This window comes from Mixophyes fleayi, chromosome 1 (genome assembly GCF_038048845.1).
Source record: "Mixophyes fleayi isolate aMixFle1 chromosome 1, aMixFle1.hap1, whole genome shotgun sequence".
Lineage (NCBI taxonomy): Eukaryota > Metazoa > Chordata > Amphibia > Anura > Limnodynastidae > Mixophyes > Mixophyes fleayi.
This window is the reverse complement of record NC_134402.1, coordinates 248,682,071-248,709,956: the sequence shown is the minus strand read 5'-3', so window position 1 is coordinate 248,709,956 and position 27,886 is coordinate 248,682,071. Positions and strand designations below refer to the sequence as shown.

Below are 27,886 nucleotides of genomic sequence, written 5' to 3'. Positions count from 1 at the left end.
TTCATTTTGCCTAAACTATGTGTAAACAGATGTTTCTGCATGATTTAATGGTTATTAGGCCCTTTACATTAACTCACTTTAGATTCACACTTTGTTGTACAATTACTTTTTTTTTTTTTTTTTTATGCCATTATGTTGGTTGTAAAGTTCATTACTTGTAGCAGCGACATTTGTTACATATCCACTTTCTTTTTCCAAGGAATATATTCTGTTGAATAATTCTGATTCACCTTAGATTTTCAGCTTAAATAAGTGTCGTTCTTGAACAAAGCCCAATTTAGACAAAGCATGTTAGGGAAGTGTTAATATTGGCTGAGAGGAGACTGCTAAACAGCTTTTCCAAAAATACCATTTAGAATCTGGTCTCCTTGGAAACGGGGCCATCAAATTCCAGGGGCGTGAGAAGAAAATTAATGACAAAGGCTTGAAAGAATCTCAGAAATAAATCTGCACTTGTAAAACTAGCTTTTTTCATACGTCTATACATGTGTTCAAATTCCAATCTCTGATGTATACAGGGTGAAACCATAAACTAACTTACATTGCAAAATCAGCAGGAATACACTGCTGTAGAAGTAACTAATGCTACATTGTGCAATATGCAATTGAACATACAGTTATCTGAACAACAACAAAGTAGGGACACTAGATTGGTGTTTATCACATTGTGGGGGGATCTGAATTTTTCTACATGGAAACGAGATTTCCCCTTGATGGTGGCAATCTGAGCTGCCTTGTGTCAGTACATCGGTATCCTTCCAAACAGTGCTTTCTAGTAAATATTGTATGTACAATAAATGTATACAGAAATAATAAAACCCTAAGATGTGCAAGTCTTAAGTTTTTTGTTTTTTTGTTATTTTTTTCCCCACAAATTAATAGCAAGCAAAGCTGATTGGATGTAACAATTTAATGTATATTTGCATTTTGTATCACAAAGAATAGCTTATAGCTGTATGACAAATTAGTTTCGCTTTTCTCATCGATCATAAAAATGATTGTATTGAATAATTAAACTGTGCGTGCAATTTTATTTATTATTCACTTTTAAATAAACAAGTCTTCTTAATGTATGTGTAATTTTTTTTTATATTTGACCGACTGAGTAACCAGGAATAATCTGTTGCTCACATACCTCAATTTATTTCTCTTCAATTTAGAAGCATAGTTGTCTACAGTTAGCAAATTTACTAACTGTTAAGTTTTTATACGAAAAATATTTACAGCGAAAAGCATTGTAACTTATGGGCTACAAACAATTAACCCTGTGCTTTTGTTGTGTATGGTTTGCCTCTTTAGGGTGACACAGTATACTCCATATCAACCTGAGGTGTCCCAGGGCAGACTTGAGAGTTTGCTGAATTACCAAACCATGGTCTGTGATATCACTGGAATGGATGTGGCCAATGCTTCTCTCCTGGATGAGGGGACCGCTGCAGCTGAAGCAATGCAGTTATGTCACAGGTTAGAAACTAGACTTCTATTGCCATACCTGTCTGTAATAAATGCCTTTATCTGAGTATTGCATGGAAACCTTTTTTGAGAAGGTTTTGACACTTATGACCCTTGGGGGTATATTTACTAAACTGTGTGTTTGAAAAAGTGGAGATGTTGCCTATAGCAACCAACCAGATTCTAGCTGTCATTTATTTGTACATTCTACAAAATGACATTCAGAATCTGATTGGCTGCTATAGGCAACATCTCCACTTTTTCAAACCCGCAGTCTAGTAAATCTAGCCCTTGTTGTTGTCGGTAATATACATTACTAATGTTTTGTTTTTTTGTTCTTTTTTCACGTACTGTTAAGACACAACAAGAGGAGGAAATTCTATGTGGACAGTAGATGCCATCCCCAGACCATAGCTGTGGTGCAGACAAGAGCTAAGTAAGAAAATATATATATTATACCCTGCAGGAATTTGTTTCCATGTCCTAAACTCAGGCAGCACATCTTAAGTCTTTGCTGTGGAATAGGATCAGATATATTGCGGAAGAGTGTCTGCTATGTTATGAAAGTGCAAGCAAGGATTTTGAAATCTGTAATGGAACAAAGTAGGAAGACTATATTGGTGTTTATCATAGCGATGTACACATGTATCCAAGCAAAGTTCTTAAAATACACATTGCTTAATGTGGTTGATATTACAACATCTGTCTATGATGTATATTTTGTACAGTGTGCTATTCTGTATGGTTTCTTGACTGTTGACTACATAGGAGCAACATGTCTGCTTTTCATGATCTTCCTGTTTAACTCCTTTAAAATTGTTCTAGCTAGAGACTGGCCCAAAATTTTTACTGCACTCCTCCCAAGCTACACATAACTGGCCTGATATATGAAGATGTGTACTGCCCTTACACTAACGTGGTATTGTAGAGGAGATGCTAGTTTTATTTTAAAATTCCGTTCAGCAGAAAATAATGTTATGATCTGACCCATGATACTATTTTGGATGTTTTTTGTTTTTTTTGTATTGTGGTCTTTTGCTTTCCAATTTTCCTTTTCCATATTTCTAACACAAACTGTATTATACTCCAGCTACATTGGTGTCACTACAGAGTTGCTGTTGCCACATGAAATGGATTTCACCGGAAAAGATGTCAGCGGCGTATTGTTTCAATACCCAGATACTGATGGAAGTGTGGAAGACTTCACCGAGCTGGTTGACAGAGCTCACCAAAATGGAGTAAGAGGAATATCTGAAGAATAATATTGTAATAAACTGAAGACACTTGCCAGACTGTGCCATACCTTACGTCTGGTACCTTGCTTCTTCTGTGCTTCCCAACAAGTAAACTATTTTTGCATATCTGATATGTAGGTCTGTCTGAAAAGCACTGAAGTAAATCTGCTAGATAAAGCAAGGATTTGTTTAGTGACAGTTGTAGGAGGCTTTGCACAAGGCAATTACAATTAAAGATGTCTAGAGGTGAAAAAGCACTTTGTTCTCAATTTGCCACCTTATAACATTCAGTCTTGCATGTATCCAATATGTTAAGTAATAGACCTCATGCTGCCTAAGTGAGCATTATTTTTGGAGAAGTTGTGTTTTTTTTTTTTTTTTGTTCTAAATGTTTTTCTTTTCATTTGTTGCCCTATTCTGTCAGACACTAGCATGCTGTGCCACTGACCTCTTGGCGCTGTGTATCTTGAGGCCTCCTGGTGAGTTTGGAGTGGACATAGCTCTTGGCAGTTCTCAGAGATTCGGAGTACCACTGTGCTATGGGGGACCACATGCAGCTTTCTTTGCAGTGAGGGAAAAGCTGATCCGGACTATGCCTGGAAGAATGGTTGGCGTGACTAGGTATTTGTGTATTTAAGTATTATGTACTTATTTTAAGTAAGGTGTAGTTGTCCCTCCCCAAAAACAAAACTGAACCAGATCACACATGCACACGTTTTCAAAGGCTAAAAACAGATTTGTTTAAGAACCCTATAGGCTAGATTTAACCAACTAATTCTGTTCCTGGATCAGTCTGTGTTGCTTGCTGTAATTCCTCTGAACCCACCTTGACATGTTGGATCATTGGTGACTATTCTTTTAGTTTGAACAGTCTGGTAATATGAATGATCTGTCTATGCTTTCATAAAAGCCCAGCAAGACACCTAATGTGAGGCTATTTTACAGGAGTGCCAGCCCTACACTCCAGTTGGATTTATAACTAAAATTGTTACTGGAATGGAAACGTCCAGTTTTCTATACTGTAAGCTTGGATTGCTGTGTTTATCTAACTTGCTAATGTACATATAGAGGTTACAGTTAAACACTGTCACTTAGTGAGCAAATGGTAGAAAACGTGCAAGTTCTTGCTCAGCAATGGCTTTCAAACCAAGGATCTATCAGGAACAAAAAGCAATGTAAAGCAGTTTCATAAGTTAATATTTAAAGACAATTGACAGTGAAAGTTATTACATGGTTTACCACCTCTTTACTACCACACCATGCTTGCTAGTGAAACTCTATAGAGAAAAATGTAAGGCTAGAATCAATGAGTGTGGATGGAGATGGATTACATAACTGGCAGAATAAGACAGTGGATTAATATCCTATCTTACAGGAGGGGTACATTATACCCATTATATTAAGTCATAGTGCTTGTGCTTTTACATGGTCACCTTGGTGTTCAGAGACTTCTAACATCCCTCTTTAATTTCAATTATGGGGTAAATTATTCCTTACAAATAAAATTTAAATTTGAAACAAAATAAGTTACATGAGGGGTCCTAGGTGTATTATGCTTTCACTGACAATTAGTCATTCTGTTACGGAACATACAATATAAGGCACAAGAGTTTCCTCGCTACCCTCCAAATAGGAATTCAAGAACACAAAATATACTGTTCTATCTCTTGTGTATTATGAAGATTATATAAAAATGTCCCAGATATATTGACTGTCTATTTGCACTTTTAGAGATGCTGCAGGAAAAGAAGTTTATCGCCTTGCACTACAAACGAGAGAGCAGCACATCCGGCGGGATAAAGCCACAAGCAACATATGCACTGCACAGGTAAATTGACTTCTACACCTATAGAACACTCTAGCAAACTATATACCCTTAAACTGCGCACAAAACTTTCAACAGCGAGTACATTCCTTTTTAATGCATGTGAATTAAGTGTACAACATTCATCCTGCATCCATTAAATGACCAGAAGGCTAAGATTACTGAATTGTACAAGTTAGGCGGATGGGTGACCTTAATGCTTCATAATATCTGGTGACCCAAACATGAACAAGATAAATTATGAAATTTACTATTTTTTTTTTTTTATTCTTAAAAATATTATTTAAAAACAAATAGTTTCTGATTGAATTTGTGCCAGTGTGTGCAGAAGATTTAGGTTCAATATATGGGAAGCACAGAGCTGTCACGAGAAATGTTACCACCTGGGGCAAGAAGGTCACATACCTCCCCCATCCCCCCAGCTCGACACTAAACAAATTAGCCACACAAGATTAACCCCCCCATCCCCTTCAGCTTTGCATCCTGAGTGGTTATCCCTCTCGCACAGCCCTAATTACGGTCCTCTAAAAGCATGAAGGCTCAAATAATCCTTTGAACTTCCAGGAAACCTAATATTTAGTTTAATTTCTTCAAAAGCATTGGGTTTTATTTGGTCTGAACAGCATTAGTACATTTCAGACCACAAGTTTGATAACATTTATTGTGTGTGTATTGTAGCAAAGAGTCCTATTTTACACAGCTTCCCTGCTTCCCTTCATAGAGACAGGTGAGGTCCCAGGAATTCTGCAGGGGAAAGCTGCATACAGAGTTAATTCCCACACAGTCTTTCCCATAGCACACAAACACACAGGAACACCTTATGGGTGTTCCTGATTTGTAGTCTGTGATTGGTTTGCAGGGTTTGAGTGGGGGTTAAAAGACTGTGTAGTTCCGTTTTATGTTTGACTGATGCTGAACTAGTTGTCCAGTTATGAGAGAGCTGGGGTATATCTAGTTACCAGTAGGGTCACCAGGAGGAGTAGGCAAAAGGTGTTTGCTGGTGTCATCCTGACAAGAAGTGTTGTCGTTTATAATAATGCAAACAATAAATGTACGTTTTATTTACAACAAGTAGCTGTCGGTGTACTGATGTCTGTAGTGTCCCCGTGTCACAAATGGGGTGCTCTTGCTACAGTATGTAAAATATATATTTTTAAATGAAATCTGATTTCTAAGATCAGTATGCAGTAAATATTATTGGGGTTTTCTTTATTTTTGTTTTTCCTAGGCCCTTCTGGCAAACATGGCTGCTATGTTTTGTGTTTATCATGGACCAAATGGCTTGAAGCATATTGCACGGAGAGTTCATAATGCCACGCTAATATTTGCCGAAGGTAATTGGTTATGCGTGTGTGTAAAAATATATATTTTATGTATTTTTTTTTTTTATTATTTTTTTTGTGTGTTTTTTTTTAATATTTTCATGGGAATTCTTTTGGTTCAAGAATGTTAGGATAGACTCTGTTAGGAAGGAGTAAATGTGTATGTGGAATATTATACTTCAGACCCCGCCAGTTATATATCTTACTCGCTTCCAAGTTGCTGCCCTTGGTGTGACCCAAGTTGATGGCCAACATGCTGGGACACCGCTGTTGCCTGTGTATGCCTCATGGAATTGGTGAAAAGGGTGCCGTTTTGAAACCAGAGCTGCGCTCTCTGCTCACTGTAGGCCATGCTGAGGTGATTGTATCTCAGCACTTTGGCTCCATTTGTTGTGACCACCCCCCCCCCTCCCCCCACAGAGAGCCAATATTTTTAAATTATTGGGGTGCTCATGTATGCACTACCTCGTCAGCCATATGACTACAAATGTAAAAAAGCAAATTTGTGGGTGTAAATAATTTTTTATTTTTTTTATTTTGTATGTTAAGATTTAAAGAATCAAATGGGGTTGGTTATCCAGGGAATTTTTAGGGTCTGGAAGGAATCTCTCCCCTATCCTGACAGACAAAACTAGAAACTGTCACTGTGACTGGATCACTTACAAGTAACTTATAGTATAAATTTATTTAAAAGAAATAGCGCAGGGCACTTATTTATATAATTGCCAGTGCACTTATTTTTGATATTGTGTATATTTTGATATAGGGAAATCTTTACTTCTAAGACCAAGGGAGAAAATTTGTTATTTTTCTGTTTTAACCTTGCTAGAGGAAGTACATTATTTCTGATGTATATATCTGATCCAATAAGCCTTTGTTTAGGAAGTCTTTTGTATATCTTGGTGTAAGGAAATGCCTTTTGCTTGGGGTTTGCAACTTTACTTGGGAAATTCTTTTCTATGGAGGAAATGTGTATTCTGCAACTTTTGGAAGAAAGGACCCATGCTAATCTCGTGTTTGATTAGACCTTGTCCAATACCCCTTAAGCCAAAGGAAGGGGTAAATAGACTTGCTGTCAGATGTCCACTGTAAAATGCAGGAAATCACAGCAAGGCTTTAGGATATCACAGATAAGCGTAAATATTTTTTATTATTGCATGTAAATCCATGTTTGGATAAACAAATTGCATCCTGATTCTAAAAAAAGCATGTGAGGCTGTGTCTAAAACTGTATAAAAAGGGAGCCCTTGTAAACTGAAATGTATCATTCTGATGTTCCATCTGACCTGACCACTGATGCCTTTTAATGAGTGGAACTGACACTTGAGCGATATAAACATCACTCTCTGCTTCAAGACCCTGCTTGACAATTTCTTCAATATTGCTGTAATCCTGTGACCCACAGATTAGACCCTAAATCTGATCCATCCTCTGGCTGTTTCCGAGGTTAGAACCAAGCTCTCCAGTACCACCGCTCTGCCGGTACCCAGTAGCTCTGGCCAATGTGATAGGCCAGAGGAGATCCATCCACAGCACCCTGCTCTATAGTAAGCAGTCGGGGGTACCAGCCCAAGTGTACCAGCATGGGAGTACACTAGCAGCGACAATTACCCAGAAGGAACATGGTTCTGGTCGCCATAAAGGAGTCCAGTGGTGGCAGCAGGCTCCTCCTACTGCAGCAGGAGGGGCGTATTCTGAATAACAAAAGGGGACAGTGGCAAAGTAAGCCCAGCCGGTTCCCAGCAACAACAGACAGGGTGGCATAGGCGGTCCATCCTGTCAGTCACACCATGGTTTGTTTTTTTTGGTTGTTTTTTTTTGGTTTTTTTTTTTTTTAGTTCATCCAAAACAATGTTAAGTCCACATATGCTGCTCACCCTTCACCTTTCAGTTCGGACACAATTATCATGTACTTAAGTATTGTAAGTGGGGAATTGAGGCTATAAAACTAGCTTGTATTTCTACCAGAGTATGAGTGAGTGAAGGTCAAGTTTCTTATAAATGTTAGAGAAAGGGGAGAGAGAGAAAAGAGTGAGTTTGCATTTTACTCATGCAACGGAGGACACATCCATCGTATGAAGAGGTCAACTTTGCAATGATGTATTTTTACTGTGTGTGTGTTTTTGTTTTTTTTTCTCTCCCACAGAAATAATGTATTTAGACTTGTGCCCGTAGTAAAGCTCAATTGTTTTTGCAGGTCTTACGAGAGCTGGGCATAAGTTACACCATGATATGTTCTTTGACACAGTGAAGATCCAGTGTGGATGTCCAGTGAAAGATGTTCTGGATCGTGCTGCACAACGTCAAATAAACCTTCGTGTTCACAGTGATGGTTCAGTAAGTTCTTCTGTTCGGTTCTCCAAGAACACTTTTTTTTTTTTATGTTTTGTTTTGTTTTGTTCACATCTATAGACTGGTTAGGATTTTTCTGTGCTATAGAAAATGCTTATTGTGCTTAGAGTTGATGGGTGAAACCTATGAATGATGTGCTATGATGCATTATTGCTGGGAATTTGCTACACTGCTATTTTCCACTGTCCTATCTCTCGCCTGTAAAAAGTTGTGTACACTTGGCTGATGTCGAAGCGGGTTTAACTGTCTTGTAAGAAATGGGTTATTTATATTGTTCAGTTGGATATCTCTACCCAAACACATATGCCAAATATCTTTGTACACAAATCTGTAGATTCGAACTTGGTAATACTCCTGAGGGATTGTGAAGCAATGACCTATTGAATTTTTTTTTTTTTTTTTCTCTCTTTCCTTATTGTTCAAGAAAAATATATATATTTCAAAAGTGACATACACTTGGCTATTTTATCTCCTTCATTTTACCTTGTGTTTAATGGCTTTAGAACTATGACTCTGTCTCATTGTAATTCTATATTACTGTGCTTATTCTGGTCCAGCTTGGAGTATCTATTGATGAAACTGTTAAAGAAAAGGATCTGGATGATCTGTTATGGGTGTTTAGCTGTGAATCCTCAGCAGTAAGTAAAAAACAAATCCTAATCGCATATTTGAAAGTCAGTCTATTTTGACATACAAAGTTCTACTGTTCTGTTTACCCTGAATCTGCATCTGTTGCAGTTTTCTCTTCCAGTAAGCACTTGTATGACTTTCCACATTACTTTGATATAGTTACAAACAACTATCCTTTCAGTACAATAGACTCTGTGCAGGTTTAGACCTACTACCTATAGTTTTCTGAACTAGGTTGCTTAATTATTTTATAACAAATATATAAATATAATATTTAACAGAGTGGGGTTTTCTCCTCCCTTAAAGAAAGCTCTCACCACTTAGAAGTTGAAATGGTGTTACTAGATAGACCCGTTTTATCCCATTTTCTGACTTTTTCTCCAGTATGACTTCAGGAGTTCAAATATAACCAATGACACGATACAACATAAAGTAAGCAAATGTCAGGTGACTGATCTGATCTCTCTAGACCTGCAATAGAAACTTGTTCACCTAATGCAAACCCTAAGCAATGAGAAGAGTATGTTTCTGAACTTTGTAACTACAAATTCTTAATTGCTTTTAATAATTTAACAATAGCCACAACATATTTAAATGTACAATTCCATGACCATTCCCCACAGTGGTTAGCAACAAAAATGCCCACAGAAGCTGGCCCTTGTCCTAGGACTTGGTGGGGCTGGGGAATGCCATAGAACTTTGATGCCTGGCTGCCATCTCCAGTATCTGAAGTACAGTTGAGATCAATATAGGTGGGAATCCTACACTGGACTGTGGCATCTCCTGTCCTTAGTGTTTCAGATATAATATAATATGGTAGTGGAATAGAAGTCTTTATTACTGACTCCAAAAAACATACTGGTAGGGTAATTGGCTGCAATCAAAAAAATTGACCCTAGTCTCTCCCTCTCTGTCTGTCTGTCTCTGTGTGTGAGTGTGTGTCTATAGTAGGGAATTTAGACTGTAAGCTCCAATGGGGCAGGGACTGATGTGAATGAGTTCTCTGTACAGCGCTGCGGAATTAGTGGCGCTATATAAATAAATGATGATGATGATGATGACTGCCACATTATACATTTTCTAAGCTTGCAAATCTACCCTTGTGGCTATATATAAAATTTGAATAATTTGAACCCTTTGAGACTTTCCAAGCTGTATTCCCTTTACAGGAGTTAATTGCCGAGAGCATGGAAGTGGAGAACAAAGGCATCCTAGCAACTGCATTCAAGAGAACCAGCAAATTTCTCACACACCCAGTGTTTAATAGGTGAGCTTGTTAGATGGGAGAATTTTATTTTATTTTTTTAAACAAAAATGTCTTGCTAGTTTTTACTAATTATTTCATTGTTCTTTTTGTAATCAGTTACCATTCAGAAACTAATCTTGTCCGCTACATGAAACGGTTAGAAAACAAGGATATTTCACTTGTGCACAGTATGATCCCTCTGGGATCATGCACAATGAAACTTAACAGTTCCTCTGAGCTTACTGTAAGTAATGAGCCTGTTTTTTCTTATGTTTTTCTTCCATGTAATTGCTATTTGTATGTAGACAGGGTTGTTCCTACAGTAAGGTGAGACCTCCTATGCAGGCTGCACAGCTCTAGAACAGTAGCCACAAGTTTCTTATAGTATCTCTTGACCCTATGCAGGGTCCTCTTACTACTGTTTTGTTTCCTCTTCTGCACCTCTTAGGGAGCCAGTTCACAAATCACTTGGTGGAGGAGGAAGCAAACTAATGCATATGCAAATTACCTTCACTCTTACCTGTGCTTGCCATATTGGCAGCATGTTGACTATCAGTGTGGATAGTACAAGCACAGGGCAACTACTTATTGTCCCTCTCCACTACTTGTACTGCTGCTGCCAGTCACCATACTGCTATAGCTGCAGGTGAGTACTGTATGTACCACCATGTGCTTACTACTGCACTCAGATTCAGGAGTGCAGGGATTGGCTCCACATGAATTGCTGCAAGTGCCACAATCGGAATCCTAAGGGAGAGAAACACCCCTGATATAGGCAGTGGGTATCAAACTACTTAAGGTGTTAAAAAGGTTCTTGTCATGCATTTGGGGCTAGGCCAGGCCTCCTCAGGGGAAGAGCGTTACTTCCCTACGTAAGCGCCCTTTTTTTAACGTGGCTTTGTCCACATGTCGCCACCTCATCATTCTTCTCCATCACCTCATCCTTCATCTTCATCGCCACATCCTTAATCTCCATCGTCTTACTGTTCTAAAACCTCTCGATACACAACGTTTCTGCTAAACACCTTATCGCTGTGCTCAATCAGTCTTCCTTGAAGGGAAGTATTCATAACCTGCACTTTCACATCACTGCTTCTCCGTACTCGTGAAAATGCGACATACAATTGTCCATGACCAAACGCAGGCTCTGGTAAATAAATACCCACACGGTCAAGAGTTTGAGCCCTCAACTGGTAAATTTAGCCTTTACTACTCCTCCCACGGGGGAAATGGGGGATGATGGAAGTTAACTGACTTCACTATTCTAATTTTTTTGTCAAATAATGTCAGTATACCAAATTTCGGGTCAATTGGATGAGCCCTTTCTGAGAAAATAGTTTTTTCCACACACACACTAACACACACACACTAACACACACACACTAACACACACACACTAACACACACACACTAACACACACACACTAACACACACACACTAACACACACACACTAACACACACACACTAACACACACACACTAACACACACACACTAACACACACACACTAACACACACACACTAACACACACACACTAACACACACACACTAACACACACACACTAACACACACACACTAACACACACACACTAACACACACACACTAACACACACACTAACACACACACACACACTAACACACACACACTAACACACACACACTAACACACACACACTAACACACACACACACACTAACACACACACACTAACACACACACACTAACACACACACACTAACACACACACACACACACTAACACACACACACACACACTAACACACACACACACACACTAACACACGCCGCTAGGCTTATATATATTAGAATACTGTTTTTTTGGGTGTTTTCTAATTATCAAATGTAGTTTTCAAGTGCCTTTTAAACTTCTGTTTCACACTCTGACCACCATCTTCAAAACAACTAGATGTCAAGTTAATCGTATTCCCTTTTGTACTAAATCCTTGAATATTAATACTATAGGATGTAATTTATATAAGAGGCCAATTGAAAATGTTAAATATTTCTTACAGAATAGATGTATGTTATACTAGCAAAACCTAGCATAATGGTTTTTGATGATGAATATTTTCCAAATACATTTAAAAATTGGACATCTGTTAAATTTTCCCCCCAAAGAAATACACTAAATAATTTCTGCTATGCATCTCAATGTAAATTGGGTCCCTGGAGAAAGTCACATCTGCTGAATCATTTGCAGGCATGAATGAATCTGCAGTTTCCTTGAGGTTAACATTATTTACAGTCTGCTGACAATGTAACCGGTTTTGTCCCAGTCTGATTAGTGTACAGGTTTGTGCAACTTGAATTTATTTATCTTTTTCTCTCTTCTCCCCTTCTAACATCTCATTTTGTAGCCAATAACTTGGCCAGGATTTGCCAATATCCATCCATTTGTGCCCATAGACCAGGCTCAGGGTTATCAACAGCTATTTAGAGAACTTGAGAAGGACTTGTGTGAAATAACAGGATATGACAAAATCTCATTCCAGCCAAACAGGTAAGAATAATGAGCTGTCTATCATATATATATATATATATATATATATATATATATATATATATATATATGACTCTAGATCCCTTCTCCAGTTATCTGTGCATCCACTTTCTACGTGTAGATGAAGTGATTTCTTCTCCTACTATTGCTTTATAAGTAAGAATACTTTTTTCTAGACCTGGTACAAATAAATGCTGTGAAGAAACACTGATTTATTTATTTTTTGTCTTACCCCCCCCTGTGTTCAGTGGTGCACAGGGTGAATATGCTGGATTGGCTGCCATCAAGGCCTACTTGAGTGCGAAAGGTGAACCTCATCGAACAGTAAGTATGATCCTAGTAATTGAACTTTTCAGATATTCAATACTGAACTCTTTGCCTGTGCATTGCCCATATGACTGGTGCAAATTATGCAGTTAGCCCACACTATTGCTACAATAAAATTGCACTAAAGCATGCCTCTGTCACCTAACATGTAATATTCATGTAACTAAAACCATTATCTTTCTAATAAAATCTGCACATTATGACTGTAGGTCTGTCTAATCCCAAAATCTGCACATGGAACCAACCCAGCAAGTGCTCAGATGGCAGGTATGAAAATACAGCCTGTGGAAATAGGAAAAGATGGGAGCATTGACCTAGCACATCTGAAAGCCATGGTAAGTTAATTGTGATTTGTCTTACCTTCATAGTAACTTTACAAAAATCTAACTCAAACAAACCTGTGGCATGTCACTTTATTTTTGGTAGCTATAGTAGTCTGAATCTCTGATTAGTATGCCTGTGTGCTACCATCAGCCATGATTGGCTCCCCTTTGGAAGAGCCAATGAGATGCTGGAAGATGGTACATATTTGTTTTGCACAGTTTCTGGACAAATTACCTGAAAACAATTCTTAACCCTGAAGCTATTATAACAGCGCTTGCCAACTAAGATCTACATTCAGAAACCAGCCTCCTAAATTCAATAAGGAATCTGAATGCTCTACTAGGCTCCCCATTTTTATTTTTATTTTATTTTTTTGGGGGCACATCTTGGCTGAGTCACTTAAATATCCTACCTGTCAGAAGTTTTGAAAGATCTCAATCATGTGACCCTATAAATGTTTGTAATGGTCATGTGTAAATTGGTCACAACTATATATGATTTATACAGGACATACTTAAAAAAAAAATATTTGAGTCACCTCTTGTTTTTAAGTCCATGTTGGAAATATATTTAATTACATTTACCTTTTTAATATTTATGTTAAAGATGGGTTATGTGCACTTTATTCTCTTTTGATGTGTCTTTGTCCTTTTTAATAGCTAACAGTGTTCTATTTGTTCCTGAAGGTTGATAAACACAAGGACAATTTGGCTGCTATAATGATAACCTACCCCTCAACCAATGGGGTGTTTGAGGAGGATGTAAGAGACGTGTGTGACCTTATTCACAAAAATGGTGGTCAGGTGTATTTGGATGGCGCAAATATGAATGCCCAGGTGAGGTTGCATTTATGAAATACAAATCTGTGTACATAAGCTATATAAAACCGATACAATATTTATGTGTTTGTACAATGTAATGTTACAGCATCCAACCACTTATGAATAGTATGTGTGAAATTGGGAGTTTGCCTAAAAGTAAAACTAAAATATCAGTGGCAAGAGTTAACTGCCTAATGTAGCATTAGATTGCATCACTTGTTAATCTCAATTTCTACTTGAGTGGGGCTAGAATAACATGTAGCCAATCAGATCATCTTGATATTCACAGCATCACAAAGTATTTCAGAAGACTGCATGGCAGTCAGTGACCTGTTCCTTTGTGTGATTTGTTATGTGTTATAATGAAGGAAGGGAATAGTGGCGAATGTGAGGCTGAGATTTAAATGGAAAAGGCACAGGATACCTTAGGAACCAAGTCAATGCAGGAAGCATGTGGAGCATACTGCAGCGCACAAATGCATTGTAAGCCTGGTTCTGTGGGAGAAGAAGAGTGCGCGTCTAACTGTGTTGGCCAATACTCGCCATTAACATCTGCAGGGCATCTCTGAGACCACCTGTCTGAGTTGCCAAGTAGTTTACAGCTGAACCCCCTAGGAAAGGAAATTTGAGTAGCTACGAAATTTTGAAGTTTAAGAAGTGAAGTGAACATGTAGCTAAAGCACACTACAAGGATAATGTCATTATATGAGGAGGGGAGTGGAAGGAAGCAGGAAGCCAGAAATGCGTTTGATAGTGGCAGGATCAAGGTCCTTGAACAGTACAGAATGGTGATGCACCTTAATATGAAGCAGAGTTCTTCTATCCAAATTTTTTTGCCATGTCCTGGAATCTATTCCTGTAAATGTTTTTTATTTTTGTTTGTCAAAACCATTTTGACATTGCTTTAAATTGCTCAGGTTGGACTGTGCCGTCCCAGTGACTATGGATCTGATGTGTCTCATTTAAATCTTCACAAGACCTTCTGTATTCCCCATGGCGGTGGAGGACCTGGAATGGGACCTATAGGAGTGTGAGTAACTTGATGGCGATACTGTAATTGCTCTAATCTAAAAAACAAAACCAACTATGAAGCACTCTTTGCCTAACCTTTCTGAAAAATGTGGTTTTATTTTTGTTTCCATCTCTTAAGCTTAATGTTCAATTTTTGCTTCTAAAGTTAATTTTTCAATCTTGTTCTCAGAAAGAAGCACCTTGCACCTTATCTACCAAGCCACCCAGTCATTATGCTTGAGCAGGACAGTGATGCCCGGCCCTTGGGCACTATAAGTGCAGCCCCATGGGGCTCCAGTGCTATTTTGCCCATTTCATGGGCTTATATCAAGGTAATGTTGTTATTTATACTATTTAACTTCTACATACCCCAGTGCAGGTGGTACCTAGGGGGTGTAATGTGGTGAAGAGATTCATTTTCCTTTTGACATCTGTGGTGCTTCTAGTAATACCTGTCTTCAGGTTCTATCTCCTCAGGCAGCAGGAGTGTAAGACCCAACACGGTTGACTGTCTGACTCTCAATAGAAAATAAGAGCACTTATAGTTTTGGGGGCAAAACAAAAAAGTATGTTTTATTAGCAATAGGAAATAAGTGGACTAGGTAAACTACAATAAAGTACCTGTGCTAGTATATAAAATGTAGAATTGCCTAACTTTGCATTTACAAATGTGTATGTATGTTTATATCTCACCATAGTTATTTTTTAGGGAGACCGATAAGGTTGGGTAACATTTCAAATGTAATCTCGAACATAGGGCCATAGTTTGTCTGTATCGGTCAATTAAGCTATTGATGGACTCTCAAGATGCTGTGATCCTTCCTACCATTCAATCAGTATCCACCTCTGGTTCCCAGGACCATGGGACCTTCTAAAATGGGCAGTTGCTGCTGTTTAATATTGCCATCTGTGACTTTGCCTTAACCTCTTCTTCCTGGATCTCACTCCCAGGCCCTCCTAGTGCGATCGCTATTCTGGCCGAGAGATGGCTGCTTGGTCTCTTTAGCTCATCTCTCCCATAAGCCCCTGCGACAGACTGATAGGATATGTAGCTACCAATCACCGGGTAATGCCTTAGGTGCTCAAGTGCTGCCTAGTATTATGCCTGATTAGCAACCCCTGGCATACTGGATCACTGTGAACACGGGGGTGGAGTTTCAGTGAATTGTTAATACTATGAATTGGGCCTGATGCAGAGTTGGATGTTCACCCGTTTGTGTAGCATAACATTTGTAGATTTGCACTGCTTCTAATAGGCTGATTCACCTCTGAAGCTGATGGGTGCTTTTTTCATTGATCGTACATATATTAAATATAGGCTCGCAATTTGTATTTTTTATTTGTACACAAGGAGCATTATACCTGATGTTTCTGTTTGTTATTAGGTTGGAAAAAAGTTTAAACCCCCAAACATGTATATCACTATCAAAACAAGATTAAAAAAATGGGTATCAATGTATCTGATGTCTGCCCAATGTAAACCCGGTGCAAACGCTACAAATGCTAATCTTGAGATTCACCCAACTTTGCATATTCCTGCGATTGTGACCTATTTATATATTTTTTTTTAGTGTACACATCTGCATTTTAACTTGTATAAATGTTGTAGTGAACTTGTTTAGGTTTTTTTGTTTTATTTGTTTGTTTTTTTAGCTTGTTTTATTGCAGTAGTTTTTAATTAGGGGTATTGGATTTTAAAATGGAACAAGCAATTTTGAGTGTAAACTTCTTTCTATCTTACAGATGATGGGTGCAGAGGGGCTTAAGCATGCTACAGAAATTGCCATTTTGAATGCAAATTACATGGCAAAGAGACTGGAAAAGTACTACAAAATCTTGTACAGAGGCTCTAAAGGCAAGTCTGAAACTTTAACTTTTGATATGTTTGCCATGTAATGAATAATTTAAATAGTTTCTTTTGTAATTTCACTTGAGCAATACACTTACAGCTAGTGGTGGGATTCAAATAAATTAACAACTGGTTCTCTGCCCTAATGACCGTTTTAAGTATACAAAAATATATAAAATTTAAATATAGACAATAAAAGAGTACAAATTCTTAAGATATTACACAGACAATAGCAAAGTAATCAACAAATATTATAAAAGCTGCATAATGATAACTACCTATTGATATAAATAACTTATCTAGTCAAACCCAGGTGTGCGTGTAAAATATTTCTTATTTTATGCTAATATCGAGATAATAGTAGTGAGTCATGTTATGCCACACAGTAGTACCCTCATTTCAAATTATGCTACAGTAATGCCCTCCTTCACACTCTGCCATGCTGCCTTTGCTCCCATTCCTTCACTACTTGCTTGCCGACTCCTCTGCGCTGACATTCAGTGTAGACGGAGCAGGCAGGAGTGCTGATGCCGCGGACAAGTGAGTATATATTTATTTTTTTTTAAAAGGACCCTGCTCCCTCCCCCTCACCAACTAAGAGAGTGGACTCAATTTTAGGCTCAATTTGGCAAACCAGTGACTACAGACTAAGTATCTGTTATGATGAACCGGCTGAATCCCACCGCTGCTTATAGCATTCTCTTCAAGATGGTGTCTTTTTTTTTTTTGTTTTTTTTTGTCTTGTCACTCTTGATTCTCCTATTTTTAGGGCCCTTAGAGACCTAAATGGGCTAGAAATGTTTGAAATTATTGGGCTTGAATCCTGTTGCAAAACATTAGTGGTAATCTGTAGCTGTGTTGCCCATTCTAGGAGCTGAGCGAAGTTCCTTTAGGGCAGTGTTTCCCAAACCCAGTCGATACCTGCTCCCTAACAGTGCAGGTTTTCCAGGTGACAAGGGAAATGATTATACCACCTATGGATCTGTTACAATGTTTCAGTCAGTCAGTAATGAGTAAACCTGTGCTCCAGGCAAATAGATATGAAAAAGATGCACTGCTAGGGGACTGAGGACTGATTTGGGAAACGCTGCTTTAGGGCCTTTCCTGTTCAAGACATTTGCTAAAGTCTCTATATGTAGCAATATGCAATTCTAGAATGGTTGTTTAACATATACAATATATTCAGACTTGAAATAATTTAATTGATCAATAGCTGTTTCTTATTCTTTTACTTGCGTAGTCTTTAACATTTTGGCATGCTTGGTTTTTAATTTTTTTTCAGGATGTGTAGCTCATGAATTTATCGTTGATGTGAGACCTTTCAAGAAATCTGCAAACATAGAGGCTGTAGATATTGCAAAAAGACTGCAAGACTATGGTAACTTTAAAAGTGTTTCTTGTACAATCTCCTATTCACAATCTGTATATTTCTAATTGAAGGAAACAAGTAAACATTCTGATAAAAATAAATTAATTTTTTATTATTATTATGTTAACAATCAGAACTGGCTTGTATTGGAACTGTAGCTTATTACAATTTATTTATTTCTTTCTTTTATCACTGCAAATTGTTGGAAGTGACAGCTTGTTTTCCAAGGAGGTTTTTTACCAAAAACCACACTGCAATGTGGCCTAAATCATCACTACTATTTCTGTATATTAAACCCTCAGAAATGATATGGAATATGATTAATTTTAATGCAGTGGTTTTAGTTTTTTTTTTTGTAATTTAAAGGTTCAAATGTTGCCCTCACTGCCCACGTTTTGTATGTTCTCGCCCATTATGGTTTGCGATTTCCTTAGGTTTCCATGCTCCAACCATGTCCTGGCCTGTGGCAGGAACTCTCATGATTGAACCAACAGAGTCTGAAGACCAAGCTGAACTGGACCGCTTCTGCGATGCTATGATCAGTATAAGGCAGGAAATAGCTGACATTGAGGAAGGTAGAATGGACTCCAGGATTAATCCTCTAAAGGTAAAGAGGAAACGAAAGAGCAATAAAAATGTTGAACAAACAGGAAGTAAAAGTTTGGTAGGGTCTATGTTTGTTTTTATATACTTACCCTGATGAAGATTTCATAACTTTTAGTAAAATCTGATAAGTGTAACATTTCAGGTTATTGTTGTCGTTCTACACAATCACTACAATAAGGTATACTTGCTAACGTATATGTTTGTCACCTCTGGGAGTTCCTGAAGGGGTTAGGGCTTAGCGAATCAAATCCTCTTTGGTCCTGCCCCCATGACCATGCCGCTTAAGCGTCATGGCAGCTCTAATCCTGCCCACTTTACTAGTGAAGTGGGCAGATGCAAGATGGTGACCTACTCACCCTGGAGTCTGGGAGACCTACCTGGAATTCTGGAGTCTCCTGGACATTCTAGGAGAGTTGGCAAGTGAGTAATAAGGTTTGCTTAGGGCAGTGCTGGTTCAGGTAGCAAATTTTCTTTTGCCACTTGCATCAATCTGTTCCTAAGAAATGAGCTGAGTAAGTAAAATATATAATTTTTATCCCCTTCACTCGGGTCTGGACTAACTGGACTGTATATTGCGGTTCTCCCCCACCTTTGGCGTTCTGTTCTTCTGCCTCCCCATGTAGCCTGTACATCGCTTGTACCACTCACTCCAACCAATACACTTCATAGTGAACAGTGACTTCTCCTGCCTATCCTCCTCTCTTCCCTCTATTTTTCTATCTTCTCCTTCTTTCTTCCCCTTTCACTGCTTCCATTTTATATTGATTTAAGCACCACTCCATTTGCATCTTTTTTTTTTTTTTTTTTTTTTTTTTTTTTTAAGCCTTGTGTGCATGTATGATTTCTAAAACTCATGCTCTTAAGTGGAACTTCATGTATGTTTGGCTCAACTGACCATATTGTACCAAGTTATTCTGTTGCCACATTTGAAAAATGTAATGTTTATCAGCCATTAACATTAGAATGGCCACTACATTGGTATACCAAACTGCTCTTTAAACAGCATAGATCTGTGTTCTAGATTATTTTACCTAAGTAAATAGTAGTCATTAATATGGTAAAATCTCATTAAAAAAGCTACATACATACATACATACATACATACATACATACATACATACACACACACACACACATTTGTTTGTTGCTGATTATTTGCATTACTCTGCATATTAGTTAAATTTTAATCTGTTCTTTCAGATGTCCCCACACACGTTGACTTGTATTGCATCTTCCAGTTGGGATCGCCCATACTCCAGAGAAGTGGCTGCATTCCCCTTGGTAAGGGCTACTTATGTAATACTATTCAGTTCACTGAAAAAAAATTGACCTTAATTTTGTGGGCTACTCCTGCTGCTCCTCAACCTAGTCAGTTTCTGGCTTCACCTGACAATGGTCTAGTACATGGTGCGTTTACACATAAACAAATTGATGACAAACACATTAAAATAGGTCAAATAAGAGCCAATTGTGCCATTTAGTCCATTGTATTCTATTCTTTACGATTTTAGAACATGGGTAGAAAAGAGAACAGAAGTTTCTTTGTTTAGGTGCACAGAATCCTCTATAATTTGTTATTTTATTGAACATGTATTAGAACCATCCTTTGTTAAAATATAACCTTTATAGGTATTTATTTAAAAAAGCGAAATATAAAATAAAATGTGATCTTAATAAAATGAGCTGGATGCACTATAATCCTGTACCTATATACTCCTAATTCATGGACTATATGGTATGAAGATATATTAAATTTAACCTGCAGTTATATGGAGGGGTCAGTTAAATATATGACCTACAGTTGCAAGAGTGTATGATAGATAGTAATCACCAGTCTATATGATAGCAAGTCTGGATATCTGATTACAAAAGATTAAATGGTATTGAACCACCCATCTCTTCTAGTGTCATATATATTGATTTAGTCAGAGTACACACGCCCTTCCGATGAATATAGATTGTATTATGATCAATACACACTCCAGCTGTCAGTGGGTCTTGTAGATCTATTCTAAATATTCGCAACAAATCTCGCTCCTAAATGCGCAAAAATTATGGGGTGTGACTTGCTGACTGCCTCCTAATCCCCTCAATCCTTTTATTTGAAGAAGTTCATCCTGCAATTTATACCCCATTATACCCAAAGATAATGTGTCTCCAGCAGTAACGCAGACGCGCCTTTTGCTGTGTTGCTTATTCAAGGCAAGCAGACAGAATGAACTGACAGTTCTTATATACTGTCAGTTCCGTATGAACTCTCTCACGTCATTGGAATGGGACCATTCATAGTGTAGCATCTGATTTGATTGACACTATCCTTACCTAATCAGAGATGTTATAGCTTCGCCCCGTGATCATCTATTGGTTTAATACCGGCTGTGGCTCAAACATAAATAATGGAGAGTTTTACACCACTGTCTGGTATATAATGCTTTTATCTTGGATGAAGATAATTCATGGAACTATCGCTATATCTCAATATTATTAATATTATTCATGAAAACACCTGGCTCTGCATCTGTGACATTGAAATGTTGTATACCAGTATAGAACATGAGCGAGGCCTAAGGGCCGTTAAACAATTCCTTGATAATAGAATACAAAATGATCATAACAACTTCATAATGCAATTATTGGAATTCGTGTTAACAAAAAATTACTTCATATTTGACAATAAATATTACTTACAAATTAGAGGCACAGCGATGGGCACTACCTGTGCCCCCACATACGCAAATTTGTATTTAGGATGGTGGGAAAGAGAGAATGTATTCACCATTTAGAATGAAAAATATACCGAACATGTTACATTATGGTTAAGATTCATAGACGATATATTCATAATATGGGACGGAGAGAGAAAACTCCTAATAGAATTTATGAATCAACTTAACAACAATCAAATAAATTTGAGACTTATCTATGATGTAAATGCTGAAAAAATCAACTTCCTAGACTTAACTATATTCATTACAGAAGAGAATGAACTATCTACCGATATGTTCAGAAAAATAACGGCAACAAATAGTATTCTCCATGCCTCTAGCTTCCACCTCCCCGCAACAATACGGAGTATACCGAAGGGGGAGCTTCTACGCACAAAAAGAAATTGTGGTAGTTCATCTATTTTTAAAAAACGTGCACATGAATTAAGAGACTATGCACAAGAGGATATAGCCGTAAGCAAATAAAAAAGGTTTATAATGAAGTTAAGAGAACTGATCGGGAAGAACTGATTTTTCCACAACGACGAAACAAATCTGAAGACAATATAGTGAGATTTACAAGTACCTTTAATAACCAGTGGCAAAAAATTCAACAAAGTTTACAAAAACACAGCCATGTTCTTTCAACTGGATCCTGATTTAAACAAACTAATTGGCACAGGATCTTCACCAGTTGGAGAAGATCCAGAAACCGGAGAGATTCATTTGTGCATAGCTATTACCAAGACATTCAAAAGAAAAATATTATTGGTAACCCAGTATTTGGTTTCTTTCCATGTGGAAAATGTAGGGCCTGCAAGTTTACGAGGAAGACCAAACAATTTTGTGACAGATTTAACAGGTCTTATAAGATCAAATCTTTTATAAACTGTGACTCACAAGGAGTGATTTATTGTTTGACCTGTACCTGCAACATGAAATATATAGGCATGACTAGTAGACAATTAAAACAACGTATACTAGAACATGTCGGAAACATCAGAAATGCAGCCCAAGATACATCAAGAATGAGAACTATCACAACAGTGGCAAAACACTTTCTTAAAATTCATAACCGCAATCCACAAGATCTCTCAGCATTCGGAATGGAAAGAGTGCAACTGGGAGTCAGAGGAGGAGATATTAAATCTGAATTAGTAAAAAAAGAAGCACGCCTGATCTTTCTAATGGGAACAATATATCCCAACGGACTTAATGAAAATAACAACTATACTATTTTTCTCTTAATAAACAAAGTAGGGTTTTAATCGTCGGGAATAAAAGATACTTACCTGCAGTAAAAGTACAAACAAATCAAATTACAGTGCAATGACCAAAAATAAATTGTATATAATGAACAGATAATTTAGCTAGACAAACATATGGTAGTATAGATAAATAAGAAAATAAATATAGTCTAACTCCTATAGGTAATCACGAGGAATATTTAACAATAAAAAATTCACTATTTATTTCTATAGTAACACAATTAATATTTTAAATATCGTTTTTTAACACTACAATATCTCTAATGCTTCACCATTCAAAATAAAGTTTATTTTTACACCTCATAATGAAGCTTAATCAGCTTCCTTAACTTCACATGGATAAGAAAGTTTAATCTATTAATTTAAATAATAGTTCACATAAATATATTAGGTTGAATTATTGTGCAATACTTTTATAAGTAACACAACTTTATTATAAAACTAACCATTAGTAGGAGAAACAAGACGATTAAATTAATTTATTATCTATTTTCTGGTTTATATTGTTTATTAATGAATAACAGTACCAATACTATAATAAAATAAATAATTCATCAATATAAGAATAGAACATATATTTTAGTAACAAGGTATCTTATACAAATATAAGTGACTTCATTATTCAAAAAGGTTAAATTTACCATAATGCTAATCAAGAAATAAACATAAGGATAATTTATCATTTAATAAAAAATAGTATACATTATTTAGAGATATATATATATACCATCTTTTGATGTTATAATCGAAATTTAACCAATAAGAAATTACTGGATAAGGTCATAACACTTCTTATTGGTCATAGACACTGTCAATCAAAGAAGATACTCGATTAAGAGTGACTCTCTCTTGTATGAGCTAGTCACATGATACGATCCTACTGAATATCTAAAAAGATCAGAAAACCCACTACTAGGTATGTTTATTGAAGTATATCGTTATGTGGCCCATGATTTAATAACAGAATCATGGATCCACATGTTAGGTCAATGACCTCCAGATGGAAACGATACCGATAGTTTGATCATGTCATTTTATTTCATTCCACGGACTCTGTTTGTAGCAGCGGAGAGTTGAGGCTGGCCTGCAGATGATTTGTATTCGGGATGGGACACTGGAGTAAGCTTGTGATGGATTTCATCACCTTTATAAAGTCTATAGTCAATACTTAATCTATGACCGAATATAGGGCGGGGCTAGAACATTTTCTATGGAGTAATGAGATCGGACATAATATCTATAATCTAGTAATCAATGTCTTACCCTGTTAGATGAAGATAATTCATGGAACTATCGCTATATCTCGATATTATTAATATTATTCATGAACTCTAAGATAAAAGCATTATATACCAGACAGTGGTGTAAAACTCTCCATTATTTATGTTTGAGCCACAGCCGGTATTAAACCAATAGATGATCACGGGGCGAAGCTATAACATCTCTGATTAGGTAAGGTTAGTGCCAATCAAATCAGATGCTACACTATGAATGGTCCCATTCCAATGACGTAAGAGTTTCATACGGAACTGACAGTATATAAGAACTGTCAGTTCATTCTGTCTGCTTGCCTTGAATAAGCAACACAGCAAAAGGCGCGTCTGCGTTACTGCTGGAGACACATAATCCTTTTATTTAAAGAAGTTCATCCTGCAATTTATACCCCATTATACCCAAAGATAGAGGGGATTAGGAGGCAGTTAGCAAGTCACACCCCATAATTTTTGCGCATTTAGGAGCGAGATTTGTTGCGAATATTTAGAATAGATCTACAAGACCCACTGACAGCTGGAGTGTGTGTTGATCATAATACAATCTATATTCATCGGAAGGGCGTGTGTACTCTGACTAAATCAATATATATGACACTAGAAGAGATGGGTGGTTCAATACCATTTAATCTTTTGTAATCAGATATCCAGACTTGCTATCATATAGACTGGTGATTACTATCTATCATACACTCTTGCAACTGTAGGTCATATATTTAACTGACCCCTCCATATAACTGCAGGTTAAATTTAATATATCTTCATACCATATAGTTCATGAATTAGGAGTATATAGGTACAGGATTATAGTGCATCCAGCTCATTTTATTAAGATCACTTTTTATGAGCACATTTTATTTTATATTTCGCTTTTTTAAATAAATACCAATAAAGGTTATATTTTAACAAAGGATGGTTCTAATATATGTTCAATAAAATAACAAATTATAGAGGATTCTGTGCACCTAAACAAAGACTTCTGTTCTTTCTCTTTTCTACCCATGATATTGTTATGTTTCTAGGTAGCACCCCAGTCAAATAGATATATATGATATATATATTTGGGTAGCACATACTACTCATAAATACATTTTTTTTTATTAGACTGGGTTATAATCCTATAGTTGGTGCGGCAGAGCAAACCCCTGTTACACAATTTTAGAACATGTCAGAACCTATTTTTTATGTGTGTTAAATGGACTAGCTGTACAATAGATTATAATGGCAAAAGTGTAATGCCTGAAAAGCACATGGAAATGTGTTTTTAAAGCATATATTCATTTTCATTCCTTTTTTACCAATGTTTTCAACATGTGTGAATGAGCCCTCAGAATCCTGTATTAAACTCCAGTTTGCCATTATTTTAGAAGCATGGATGTCTTTCATATGACAACCATTGGTGAATTATAAATCTAATCCAAGCATAGTTGCACTGTTTGACAATGCTGACACAATGTGAGACTTGCTTGCGCAGTCGTACTGTATGATGTATGATTGTATCTTAACATATGTTTTGCTTTTTAGAATGGGAAAAAAAACACTTGAAATGCTTTGCATGAAGTCTAATTTGTTCCATATTTACTGCACACATGGTTAGATTTTCATAGCTAAGAATGCAAACAATTCTAATTACATAAGAATATTTGTCACCGTGATCTAGCGCCCATATTACAATCCCTCCGTCCTGCCTCTTAAAGCATTATTATCCCCTCCAATGCTGATTGCAGCTGTTCAGGATACCAAATAGGAAATTATGGTAACATAACTTCCCATTTACTGAATACACTGTTCTTTCCTATCTGCTTATGGTTCTCTCAGAGGTCATGTATGGCTGTAATCAAATTCAGACTTCTGAGTACTATTAATGTCATGTGCCTATGGCAGTCTATATTTGGGCTAATCTGCTTATTTTACAGTAGTATAGTGTATAATGTAAAATTGAATGAAATGTAGGTGTATGTACAGACCTGCTAAAATGTGTTTGTTTTTTTTTGTTTTGTTTTTTTTCCTTATCCCAGCCTTTTGTGAAACCAGAGAGCAAATTTTGGCCCACAATTGCTCGAATTGATGACATCTACGGTGACCAACATTTGATGTGCTCCTGTCCTCCTATGGAGGTGTATGAATCCCCTTTCACAGAACAGAAAAGAGCCTCTTCATAATGTTACAAGCTCTGTGGTTTTTAGTGTGACTACCATTCAGCCTTGGTAACAGCAGCAAATGTTTCCTTTTGGATTAAATTTTTTTTTTTTATACATGTAAATTATATTTTTTAATAAGAACATAATAATTGTGCCACTAGGAAAACTTGTGAAAACAATCATTGGCAGAAACAAAGCAATTCAAACAGAAATATAGCAGGTTAAAGAATGTGCAATAAAGATCAGAAATGGCAAATTAGGTTCTGTCCTAGTCAAGTGACGGGTGGGGGTAACAGCATAAATATGTAGCTATAAATCTTGTCATTTTAAGACCTCAAATGGTATTTGTACTGTACAATTAATTGTGCTTCTAATGCAATAAGTGCACACTAATTGCTATTTTGGTACTTTTTACTTGTATAGATGCCTTTCGGCTCTGGCCACCTATCATCACATGGTGGGGGGGGGGGGGGGATTCGGTTCTCGTGAGCGGGTGAGCGTAAGGAGCTCAAAATAACTGAAATGACAGGAAGGTGGAGTAACTCTGTTCTATATGGGAGAGCCTACAATAATTAGTCCCCCCCCCCCCCCCCCCCAACCCTACCATCAGGACACTCTAACCAGCTTCTGGCAGGACTCTTAGTCCCAGTACAGTGCTTTTGTAGAATGTTGCGTGGACAATATAATATGACCTTCCCTGCTATGGGGCATGCTGGGAGGTACAGCAGGTTTCTGTACTTGATAATAGAAGGGTGCTGCCTGTATAATGAACAAGTACTGATATTTTTTTTTATTTTTTTTTATTTGTGGTTGCTTTAACTTTCTGATATTCTGTTTGATGTGTTTTGCTTGATGTACTGTGCATTAAGATGTGGCAGTTGTTAGTCTTTTAATGGGTAAATATTTTGAACAGTTTGTATAATGTTTTTCTAATTTTGTTTTATTAATGTGCAGGTTTTGTTTGTGGGTCTAATGTTTCAAAACTGTAATGACAACACTCAAATGTGTTTTGTTTTGTTTTTTTTTTAATTAAAAGTTAAGTGTGGATTGGGCAGTCTTTCCTTGGTCTTTAGGCTTACTAGAACTCCTACCCAGGTGTTGTTGTACACTGCCAATACACCACCCCCACTCTCATGGAATCTTTTCAAACCCTGAGGACTGGCTCACATCTATGTGCTTTCGCCTTTTCTTGCGTGATCTGTTTATGGGATCTCAAAAGATATGCTACAAAGAACTCGGGTGGAATGCTTTGATTGCTAAAAAAAAAAAAAAAAAAAGACAAAAGACCTTGGACTTTGTATTGGTATTGTAAAAATGCTAGTAGCTTTTACAGAATACCATTAGAGCATTGAGGGATCAAGCATAGTATTTTCTTCTAAGCCTCCATTTAATAAATTATACGATTCCAATGTTATGTATTCATGTAACATGTTAAATGTTTACTTTTTGTGTATAATCCATGGTTGCTGGTCTTTGTTTTTATCTCCTGATCTGTTTTTAGATTTATGGGTTTTTTTGGGGGGGGTTTTTTCCCCCTCCTCTTTGTTTCATTGGTTAACATTATTTTAGCAGGTTCTGTATTGGCCTCTTTTAACAGGACTAGCAGAC

The 27,886-nt window shown here is 37.0% G+C and overlaps 1 protein-coding gene across 1 annotated transcript in view; it reads left to right on the top strand.

The window, feature by feature from the left end:
- The window catches only part of GLDC (glycine decarboxylase), a 39,185-nt gene extending 11,623 nt beyond the window's left edge, over positions 1 to 27,562 (top strand). Inside the window, exons 4-24 of the mRNA XM_075209334.1 lie at positions 1,300 to 1,464; positions 1,811 to 1,888; positions 2,543 to 2,690; positions 3,112 to 3,308; positions 4,419 to 4,515; positions 5,741 to 5,846; positions 8,032 to 8,171; positions 8,744 to 8,824; positions 9,986 to 10,083; positions 10,180 to 10,306; positions 12,444 to 12,586; positions 12,835 to 12,910; positions 13,123 to 13,248; positions 13,924 to 14,073; positions 14,976 to 15,088; positions 15,260 to 15,401; positions 16,813 to 16,924; positions 18,201 to 18,296; positions 18,722 to 18,894; positions 20,094 to 20,174; positions 26,156 to 27,562. Coding sequence (XP_075065435.1) covers positions 1,300 to 1,464; positions 1,811 to 1,888; positions 2,543 to 2,690; positions 3,112 to 3,308; positions 4,419 to 4,515; positions 5,741 to 5,846; positions 8,032 to 8,171; positions 8,744 to 8,824; positions 9,986 to 10,083; positions 10,180 to 10,306; positions 12,444 to 12,586; positions 12,835 to 12,910; positions 13,123 to 13,248; positions 13,924 to 14,073; positions 14,976 to 15,088; positions 15,260 to 15,401; positions 16,813 to 16,924; positions 18,201 to 18,296; positions 18,722 to 18,894; positions 20,094 to 20,174; positions 26,156 to 26,299 — 2,593 coding nt within the window. The 3' untranslated portion in view covers positions 26,300 to 27,562. The remainder of the gene's footprint in view (positions 1 to 1,299; positions 1,465 to 1,810; positions 1,889 to 2,542; positions 2,691 to 3,111; positions 3,309 to 4,418; positions 4,516 to 5,740; positions 5,847 to 8,031; positions 8,172 to 8,743; positions 8,825 to 9,985; positions 10,084 to 10,179; positions 10,307 to 12,443; positions 12,587 to 12,834; positions 12,911 to 13,122; positions 13,249 to 13,923; positions 14,074 to 14,975; positions 15,089 to 15,259; positions 15,402 to 16,812; positions 16,925 to 18,200; positions 18,297 to 18,721; positions 18,895 to 20,093; positions 20,175 to 26,155) is intronic.
- Positions 27,563 to 27,886: the final 324 nt, after the last annotated feature.